Here is an 11,544-nt window from a genome sequence, read left to right as displayed (position 1 = left end):
CCCCTTAAACTACAAGTTGAAACTGACCAACACTCTCAGAACATTGGATAAAATATGAATGGGCAGAAAACAGTTGGTTAAAAAATGCCCAACAATGGTTAAGATTCTTGAAGTTGGGCAAAATACAGTTTAATACATGGTTGGTCAAACCTGTCAATATGGTATTTACACAATGTTGGTTAAAAGTTAACCAACCTTGGTAAAAAACATCCTTTTCCGCCAATAAAGTTGGGCAAAGTATGGTTTTGCCCAACCATGGTCACATGGTGTTCCTTTGCGAACTGTGATTGGTCATTGTGTTGGGCAAAAATGCATTTCAGAAAACAAGATGGCCGATATGAGTGGCTTGCTGCAAAGCTGTGGATCGGGGTCTTCAAGATCTGTTGGAGACATTTGAAGGTAGGAAATTAATTATATTATAAAGTATATCATTTCATCGGGTATAACACTTAGTTTAAGTGTGTGCGAGGCCGAGACTGTGAGCAAGACTTACGATGCTTTATCGACGACAACTACCACCACAACCGGTAAGCTTAAGCTTAAGCTTACCGGTTTGTGGTGGTAGCTGTCGCCGATAAAGCATCGTAAGTCTTGCTCACATTCTGGCCTCGCACACACTTAAACTAAGTGTTATACCCGATAAAATGTTTATAATATAATTTCCTACCTTCAAATGTCTCCAATTGGTTAAAATATGAACAATGAAATGAACTTCCCATTCATAGTGTTTAACCAACTATTGGTTATATTTTGCCCAACATGCTTTGCCCAACTGGTTGGTTACCATAATGTTAACCAGTAGTTGGTCAATGTTTTTAACCAACCTGTGGTTATATTGTTAACCAACCCAGGTTGGTTAATAACCAACTGTTGGGCTGTTCACCTGTAAATACATGGTTGGTTAAAATTTTAACTAAGTTGGTTAACATTTTTAACCAATGTTCTGAGAGTGAACAGATCCGATCAAAACTTCATACACCCCTTAAATTTTACGATGCACGGAAGCTTTTATCGTTATTCATTGCCGAGTTGCTCATAAAAAATTGTCGATACAAAAAAAGGAACCAATTATGACTTAGAAAACCAAAGAAATTTTCGGAATATACAATGACAACGCAATAACAATGACAAGATACCATGTATGGCTATTCCGGGTCAATCATCACCGTGTACACGGAACAACATGTGAAGTTTGATTAGCTCGTAATCGGCGGGAATTGTTAGACTTTTGCCGAAAAGTAGACCCACATTATAAGTGTTATAAAAATAGTTGACCTGTCTGGTCTCTATTATGTTTGTTAAATAAATAGAAATAGTATCGGACTTGAATGAAAAATATATGTGATGCTTCTGGCGAGATGTCAAAAAACAATTCTCGAAATAAAATAATTAGATATTAATCCGTGATGTTATAAGTCCCGCCGGGGATTACGAGCTGGTCAAGGTAAATAGGCCTTGCTGCATGAGATCACTTTACGGCAAAACGTAAGAAGCATGAACTTCGAACCGGACCCCTTAGATTCTCACTGGACCCCTTAAATTTGGGTTTTGCATGGCTTAAAGGGTCCGGAATGGACCCTTAACATTTTTGAGCTCGCACTAATGAAAATGGATTAAGTTATTTCAAACTAACAAAAAAATTACTCCATTGTCACGTAATTAAACTAGGCCTACAGTCCTCATTTCAACTGGACCCTTAACATTTTTGAGCTCGCGCTATTATAGGCCTATACCCCTGCTTTTGGGTCATTTGTGCATGGAATGAAAATGGATTAAGTTATTTCAAACTAACAAAAAAATTACTCCATTGTCACGTAATGAAACTAGGCCTACAGTCCTCATTTTTTGTTTAACGTTTTTTTGCAAAATTGCCCCAAATCTGGGCCTGATGTATAAAAATGGATCAACTGTGACGGAAAATAGGTAGGCCTAGTATTATAACCTAGCTACGAATAATAATTCATAGATCCATGCACTTTCATATTTTATCAACAAAAAAAAGTCTAGAGAATTCTCTTAAAACAGAGTTTGAAATTTTTGGGATTTCAAAATCGCTTTGTTTGTCAGGGCCGTCTTTGGGTCAGATGGGCCCGATCCCAGGACCCCAAATATTTGAGCTCCAAACTTGCCCTATGCATCTTCCTTAATAGCCACAAAACACCATGTTTTGGGCTAAAAATGGTAAAAGTGCAAAATTTTGCGCGCTTCACAAATTTCGTCCTTCACATATAGCAGAATTCACCTTCATTTTTGGGCTATAAATTGTAGGCCCACACATTAATATCTTCACAACATCGAAACAATGTAGACCTATGCTCACCCCACCCCCCCCGTTGCCTTTTTTAATACACGCGCTTCCGCACCGCTGTCGAACTTAAAGTAAACCCAAAATTGCCCACTTGAGTACACGTGCTTCCCCCACCACCCCCATGTCAAAAAGAAATCTACGACGCTGTCCAGGACCCCCCAAAAGGTAAATCCGGCCCTGTTCTTTATCGGTTAAGTCCACTGATCTAGTGCATAGAGATCAGTGGTTAGACCTATTTTTTTAAATAGCGTTCATACGAGTATGAGTAATCATACAGGCTATCTATCATCAAAAATTTGACATAGCCTACTATCAGGCCCGTTACATAAAAAGGTTTTTTTTTTAAATCATCATTACCTGACTGCTTCCTTGGATGGTTCCTTGGGAATTGGCTCGACGAAGCATGCTTCCATGAACAATGATTCATCAAATGGCACTGCTTGAACTAGCTCTTCACTCAGTACTGATTGAATCTGCATACCAGTGATGGTCAGGTTATTTGGTGTTGGTGGTCTATCTAATTCCAAATCAACTTCTTGGACCACAGAGACGTTCTTCGCATGAATCGTGGTATCCTTAATCAGCAAATCGAAAATACTCTCCTCCTTCTTGGTGCTTTCATAGTTGTCCCCTTCTGCGAAGACCTCATCCTCGTAGGTAGAACTAGAAAATGCTGGTGATACTGCATCGCATGGGACGATTTTCAGAGTACCGTACCGGCTTTCGGCAACTACTTGGCATGATGGTATTGGTGGTGTAGAGGCGACGATTGATGTCATGCTGGTGATACTCATAGTGTCATCGGGTGTGGAGACGACGACGTCTTTGGTCTCGGTATCTTCAAGAGGAAGAAGTGGTACGACTGTATTATTGTGAATTCTTGACAGTCGTTTCAGAAATCCCACACGTCGTTTGCCCTTAGACTTTGGCTTGACACCAACTGGTTTGAATTCTTCGACGGGAGTGATTTTGCTATGATTGCAGCCCATTTTGTTGAAATGTCGACAAGAAATTTGCGAGATGGCTAACGCTATACACTTGTGAACACACCCCAATGTTTGTTTGTAGAAGTTGAGGCGCAACTTACGGCGACTTAATATCTCTAAGGCAAATACAATACAAAGGCTCGGATTGGTTACTCTGCCTAATTACGCTTGCGTCATGCACAAGACGCATGTATCTGTGTGATACGCGAAACGCGTTAGCTCCACACTCTTAGAAAAAAAGGTTCCATTTAGAACCATAAAAGGTGCTAAAGCTTGTCCCGTGGGGAGCACCATGTAAGGTTCTACTTAAGAACCCTTTTATGGAGGTTCTACAAAGAACCATGAAACAGGGTTCTATCTAGAACCCATTCAGGTTCTATTAAGCACCTTAATGGTTCTTTCAAGAACCATTAATGGTTCTTGCAGTTTGTCCCACTGGGAGCACCCTACAGGTTCTTGATGGAACCTTTTTAATGGGTTCTAGAAAGAACCTTATGGTCAATTTGGTTGACTGTCCTTCCATTGGGAGAATTCCAAGTTAACTTATGGATTTTCTTCTGGGGGAAGAGTAACGATGAGATTGTGTTCTTTGTGATTGTGTAATTTTGATGGCAATCTTGGGTACATTTATTGGATATATAAATTAGCCTCCGATAAAGGCATGGCTTGAAGAATGGGGGAAATTATGGGGTAAAAGTTTAAAAAGCAGAATATATATTCTATGGTGTCAACGTGTGAACTTGCTAGATGGCCGCTTTACTGCACACTACATATCGTTACGCAGCAGGAATAATTAATTGAAATTATCACCAGTGTATCATTGAAATAGGTATATCAAATAAATTAACTAGTAAGCTCACTTTTTATACAGTATTGTTCAAAAGGATAAAGTACAAAAACGTTTAATTTAAAACTCATTTATCATGTGTAGGTATATTATTGCAACATAGGTGTGTGTTGACAGTCTGGAACCCGTTGTCCTTAAAATTATGGTTCTTGGAAGAACCCTATAGCCATATAGAACCCACATTTTGCTATTTAGAACCCTTTTCAAGAACATAAAGAACCTTAAAAGGTTCTTTGGAGATGTGATGTTCCAACAAGAACCATTTGTCATTTCAAGAACCCCCTCTGGAACCTTTTTTTCTAAGAGTGCATGGGGACACGCATAGACATACCACCTAGACCTATTACTGCCCATCCCTTACCACAGCGGGAGGTGAAGCCCCGTATCCAAGGTGATATTGACGGATTGACGGGGTTACTAGGCGCGGAGAAATATTGCGTACATTCTGACGCGCTCGTTTGCGTGGTTACTGCGCGGTTATCGCCCGCGTCAAATGCAGCATGTTCCGTAGACGCGAACACGTCTGTTTATTTGCGTCTGGGTTGCGTCCTTGTCAAAATTGTTGCTATGCAGTGTTGACTTCACTACGCGAAGCAAAGTCATAGGTCTAGGTACTTGTTTGTCTGGGGGGACACGACCAAATTACGCGATTCATCCGCGGCAAGTATCGGGATCACGCGGTATAAGACGCAGCTTTCCCAAGATAAATAAAATAGGCCTAATGGACAGTGCACAGTGGATTTAGTACTCTGAGTCAGATGCACACGAGAATTATTTAATTTTAGAATGTTCTTGAAACAACATTCACGTTACATGGGTATGAAACTTATCATCGGAGAGTCCAGGATCTTTTCCTGCGGGGGCTGAGAGGGCCTTTCAGAGTTATGCAGAGGAGGGGGGGGTTAGGGGGGCGGCTAATGGCTAAAATCGCTAAAAAAACGGCTGATTTGACATGATTTTTAACAAAGTGCGGGGGGCTTCAGCAAACAAAGTCCCCCATCACCCCCGGACACGCAACTGCTTAGGCTATATTATAGTGGTGTCCGGCAGAGTCGCCGTGGGCAAAGGGAAAACAATAAAATTCCAATGGGTCATTTTTGATTCGGTTGTGAACGAGCGCGAAACGCGAGAATATTTTATTCGATTTTTATTTCAGATCTTTAGTCCTTAATCAAGGTGAACGTTTTTGGTGCCAATTTGTAATTAATGTATCCCGCTAAATTCACTGGTCAATGTTCTAGCAATTTCAGTCAATTTCTTCTCGGTATAGGCCTATAGAGCTAGCCTAGCCAGCCCGGTAAACCGATGAGTGTCAGTTTTAGAAATAAATGTTTGTCTTAAGTTGATCAGATGTAGGCTAATAAGTGCCTACCTAGGCCTACTCCAATTCCAGAAAAATACAGCACTATTTTTTGGGATTTAAAAAAAATATGATCAAGTTTTGTCTAACGAAATTTCATAATTTCTTGATGAAAGAGCCAACAACTATTTAAAAAAAAATTAAAATCATGCATTTCGAGTCACAAAAATCAAAAACTTGGAACAAGCCTATCATTCAAAATATGCCAAAATTTCCAAAAATCTTTTCGAAAATTAGAATGCATAAACTGAAATTAGTTTAAATATAAGTCTTTGGGCTTTATTGTCACAGCATAAAAGTGAAAACACACTAAAAGCGCGTATTTTTTGCCCTTATTTCCAAAAATTTGCCAAATAATCAAAGTTTGACTTACCAACTAACTGAGCTAGGCCTATGTTTCATTTCACCAAACAGGATATTTTTCTAATCCCAACAAATTAGTGCTGATTTTTTTTCTGGAATAGTGTGTAGGCCTATTATGTGACGTCCCATGTCAAAATCAGACATTTTTGGGCAGGTTATCAATTTTGAGGTTTTTACTTATCTTGAATATAGAGATATTTTGCTCCACAACGCCGTTTTCCCCAATGAAAACGGACATTCCGAAGCGAAGATATTGAGTTCGTAAGTTTGGTATTATAAAATTTGAAATTGCGATATCGGCCTTTAGAAATATTATTGACAATGTTGAGAGACCTTGAAAATGTCTCAAAAATACAAGATGCCAGTTATATTCCGGTCTGAAACTATCAGACAATATTTTAAACATTAATAACATCACAAATTCGCAATAAACCCAAATTGTGAAAAATCACCCCGGGCAGATTTTTCGCTATTTCTCCATTTACGATCCTGCCCAAGAGTGTCTCCTTTTGACACGGCACGTCACAAAATTATATGCATCCCCAGTTGAATAAATTTCCTAATCATAGGCCCTACACGCCAACCTTAATCGAAATAACAGTTCAGAAGTAATATCGGAAATTAATGACTGTGATCAAAGGTAGTTCAAATAATATACCGGTAGTTCTAACGGTAGGGGTAGCGTATTAAATAGTGCAACATTACTACATACATAAATATACGTTTACAATCACACACTAACACACCCGGCCCCCCAACTCAACACAAAAGTTGGCAACCATGAGAGTTACCAAATCTTTCAAAGACACCCTTTGCAATGATTTTTCATCAAATTTACCCCCTTTTTCATGCAAAATCACAATTACTGTTGAACTACCTCTGATCACAGTTACTATTGAACCACCTGATCATTACTGTTGAACTACTTCTAATCACAGTAACTGTTAAACTACCTCTGATCACAGTACTGATGTACTACCACTGATCATAGTACTACTGTTGAACTAAGTTGGATTAGATAAATATTATCCTGAAAGTAAATTAAATTAAACTTCAACACTACTTGTTTATTTTCGCTTACCGGGAGCGCTTTCGAGGAACTTCCTCGTCGTCAGCCGATGTTGATGGCTCTGATGTATTTCTTGGAAACGGCTAGAGACCAACCTGATCATGTGACATCACACTGGATGACGTCACAGAAGTCAAACCCAGCGGCACCAGGGGCAGGACTTTTCCGACTTTAGTTATGTTTCATTTGGCAAAACAGGATGATATTTTTTTAATCCCAAAAAATTAGTTCTGTATTTTTCTGGAATAGGGAGTACCTCTGGTCATAGTTACTGGTGAACTACCTCTGATCAGTTACTATTGAACAACCTCTGATCAGTTACTGATGAACTACCTCTGATCACAGTAAACTGTTGAACTGCTTCTGATCATAGTTACTGTTGAACTACCACTGATCATCACTACTGTTGAACTACCCCTGATCACTGATACTGTTGAAGTACCTCTGATATTACTTTTGAGCTACCGCTGATCACAATACTTACTGATGTACTACCACCGATCATAGAACTACTGTTGAGCTACCTCTGATACTGTTGAACTACCTATGATCAGTTACTGTTGAACAACCTCTGATCACCGTTACTGTTGAACTACCTCTGATCCATGACAGTAACTAACCACAGTTACTGTTGAGCTACTTCTGATCATAGTTACTGTTGAACTACAACTGATCATCACTACTGTTGAACAACCTCTGATCACCGTTACTGTTGAACTACCCCTGATCACTGATACTTTTGAGCTACCGCTGATCACAATAATTACTGATGTACTCCCACTGATCATAGAACTACTGTTGAACTACCTCTGATCACAGGTACTGTTGAACTACCACTGATCATCACTACTGTTGAACTACCCCTGATCACTGATACTGTTGAACTACCTCTGATCTTACTTTTGAACTACCGCTGATCACAATAATTACTGATGTACTATACCACTGATCATAGAACTAGGCCTACTGTTGAACTATACCTCTGATCACAGTTACTGTTGAACTACCTCTGATCACAGTTACTGTTGAACTACCTCTGATCACAGTTACTGTTGAACTACCTCTGATCACAGAGCTTCACAGTAACTAACCACAAACTGTATCTCGAAAAACCAATATCAGCCATTCATAAAAATATCACAATAGTTTCACGAGATAAAAGTATGTCATCAAAGGACACCAAATGTTGAAAACCTTCTAGAACTTTTTTTAAACTTTGACGCATCAAATATAGACGTAAACTAACAATCAAAAGGCGGAAACATACTGTTTTTAAATGAGATGGAGGGTTGTTACCATTCGGGCCGATGCTGGGTAATATATTTTAAAATGTAGATATTTATATAGCGTTTTATGTCGTAACATGATGCAGTCATGTCTACAGTAGAATTCAACTCGACCTTTGCAGGACTTAAACCCCATTAAAACATGATGCAGTCATGTCTACAGTCATGACAGTAGAATTCATCTCGACCTTTGCAGGACTTTTAAAAACCCCATTAAAAGCTATTAAACCAAGATAACACTCATTGAAACAGCTCAACTGATTAAATCGGATCTTCTCTGGTTGTGCACACGTGTCTGTTTTACATGTGCGATATCGCAATAAAGCTGGTATTATAGCTTCAGTTGGGTAACCGATTATAAAGGAAACGAAAGGAAACAATGGTATGTGGACCTTTGTTCACGAAATGAGACAATGACCTGCTTTTTGTTAACCAGCATTCTTGAAAATGAGCAACATAATGATTGTTGACTTAACACGGTTTGGAAATAATTTCTTCATATTTTTGGTGTTATCTGTCGTTTACATATCCTTCCTAAAACACAAAAGTGCGACCCTCTCCAAACACCTAAATTAGCTAAAAATTTAGGACATGTTACAAAACTATAGGCCTATATTTTCTAGAATTTCATAGAATAGTTTAAATGTAGCTTGTACCGTTTTTTGTGGCATCCTTCAGAACGGAGCGGTCCGTTACCAATATAGCTCAATATTTTCGGTCAAATCTCCATTCAATTAACACGGGGAGTTGGCTAGCTATGAGCTAGCTATGCTTTGCCCTCACTCATATTCTACGAAAGTGCGACCCCTTCTGAACATCTAACCTATAGCTGTAATTTTAGGTCATGTTAGAAAAATATATTTGCTAGAAGTTCGGAGAATAGTTTAAATATTGGCCGGTTATTTTTCACACAGTGATGTTAACTAGGCAATGCCCATATACCTATAACATACACTGTTTGTAGAGGTCACGCGTCAATGGTGAGAGCACTGTGTATTGTGTAGGCCTGTAGGAAAACGGACAGTAACTGCAGTATGAGCTATTAAACCAAGATAACACTCATTGAAAACAGCTCAACTGATTAAATCATATCTTCTCTGGTTAAATACACACAACATATGTGTCTGCTTTACACGTACAATGGAGCAATAAGCTGGGATTATACTTTCAGTTGGGTGAACGATTATAAAGCGAGCGCTAGAGAACAATTTTGTGTGGTCTTTGTTTACGACATGAGACAATAGCCTACGTGCTTATTGTTAACCAGCGTTCTTGAAAATGAGAAACATGGTGGTTTGCAGACTTAACACACGGTTTGGAAATAATTTCTTCATATTTTTTGGTGTTATCTGTCGTTTACATATCCTTCCTAAAACACCAAAGTACGCATATTTCCAAACTAGCTAAAAATTTAGGACATGTTACAAAACTATATTGTCTAGAATTTTAGAAGACTGAGTACTTTTAATATTGGCCGGTTATTTTTCACACAGCGACGTTAACTAGGCATTCTTAGTCAGTGGGAGTGCTCTAGTTCGTAGACACATTTTTGATTGGACAATCGCAAGATTTCGGGTGCCGTTTATCAGGCCGTAGACGACCCCACGTCATCATGCGTCTTGATAATGCCTTACACGCTTGTAGAGGTGCGCGTATGTATTGCGCTGTAATGCGTAGACTAGTGCGGAATACGCGACGCGCTAGCAGTACGCGCAACAGAATACGTGAAGTTGTAAACAAGTTTCGTTCATTTTATAATGAGGGGAGTTTTTATGACGGTAACTTAGTTTTTGCTTTAAAAAATTGTTTACAGTTATTAAAATAATATTTAACTGACTAAGAATGAGAATAAACGATAGGAATTTTAATTTTGCCTATCCTCTACCTATGATAGACGACAGGCAGGTCCAATATTTTTATCGTAGTGGATACCGGCTGCGCCGGCATCCACTACTCAAAATATTGGACCTGCCTGTCGTCTATCACACGGTAGAGGATAGGCAAAATAAAAATTCCTATCGTTTATTCTCTAAATGTACAGGCCTACCTGTGCACTGTGTATTGTGATAGGAAAACGGACAGTAACTGCAGTATGAACAGCCTCAAAGCGCTTTACATTTATTCCGCCGTTGATACACAGTCCCTACTTTGCATAAAAAAATGTGCAAAATCGGTACAATATTAACAATTTTAGTGTTGCAAATCCGAGTTTTGCTAGAACTTGTGAATGTGATCTCTACTAATTTGAACAGAAAATGCGAAAATTTGAGTGATGTTTACGACGATGAGCGCATGAACACAAGAGGTCAAAACGCGGTTAGCAGTCGGACGTAAACACGGGAAAATCGGGTCTTTTTATATAGCGCTATTTTTCTCAAAAAGTAGACCTAAAATATGGTGTCATTTTCAGATATGTTATACAGAATTTTGTTCTTATTAAGATGATATCAAATATATATTTCAAAGTAAGACGTAACTCGACTTATAGCTTAAAACGTGACCCCTATTTTGCACGTAAAGTCTATGGAAAGCTATTTTGTGACAGTGGCATGTACCCTTTAAGTTGATCAAAATTCTAATATATTTCATATAATAAACATAATTAATAACTTATTATACAAAATAAAATCATTTTAAATTACAAACTATGAAGAATTTTATATATTTTAAAATAATAAGCAATAAAACATTCTTATTTATTTTAATTCGACTTAATCACAACAGTTAGCCCTTTAATACTGCAGCAACGAGAATCTTTCCCTAGTGACTAAAACTTATATCACGTGACACCATATGGAAACTATCGCTTTTTACAGAAACCAGGGAGTTGGACAAGATCCGTGATATTGCTTTAAGACTGCGTTTGCGCAATAATAATTATTTACCATGTGCTTGTGTTCCGAATTCTGCAGTACACGAGTTATAAACATACACGCTTGATTTGATTGTGTATTATTCAGGGTAAAAATGGGCCGTAAAAAGGACAGGACAGACATCGGGAAGACACGAGGACCTGGAAAGAAAACGAAGAAGCAAGGGGAGCCAGAATTCCCTGTTCATTTAAAGTCTCTTATTGAAAATGGTAAGAAACTAAACCTCATCAATTCATGATTACACATGTACACATGTACATGAATGTTATGCATGTTATACGTTAGCTCGTTCACGTAGCGTTTTCGTTGTCCCACTGGCCTACTACAACGTAGATTGCCTGGCGATCGGAGTGTTATCGTCAGAGCACCTTAGCTCGAGATACTCTAGCTAAAATACAGGTTTACATTTACTATCTTACATTATCTTGCTGTATTTCAGCTAGAGCTCCAAA

The 11,544-nt window shown here is 38.6% G+C and overlaps 1 protein-coding gene across 2 annotated transcripts in view; it reads left to right on the top strand.

The window, feature by feature from the left end:
- Positions 1-11,076: 11,076 nt before the first annotated feature.
- Positions 11,077-11,544, top strand: part of LOC140157438 (uncharacterized) — a 28,385-nt gene continuing 27,917 nt past the window's right edge. The window contains exon 1 of one of the 2 annotated variants that reach the window (XM_072180642.1): positions 11,077-11,301. In XM_072180642.1, coding sequence (XP_072036743.1) covers positions 11,187-11,301 — 115 coding nt within the window. In that variant the 5' untranslated portion in view covers positions 11,077-11,186. The remainder of the gene's footprint in view (positions 11,302-11,544) is intronic. The other variant, XM_072180641.1, reaches the window with a different exon arrangement.

This window comes from Amphiura filiformis, chromosome 7 (assembly GCF_039555335.1).
Source record: "Amphiura filiformis chromosome 7, Afil_fr2py, whole genome shotgun sequence".
NCBI lineage: Eukaryota > Metazoa > Echinodermata > Ophiuroidea > Amphilepidida > Amphiuridae > Amphiura > Amphiura filiformis.
The sequence above is the reverse complement of the archived record's forward strand: the minus strand, read 5'-3'. Positions and strand labels throughout refer to the sequence as shown.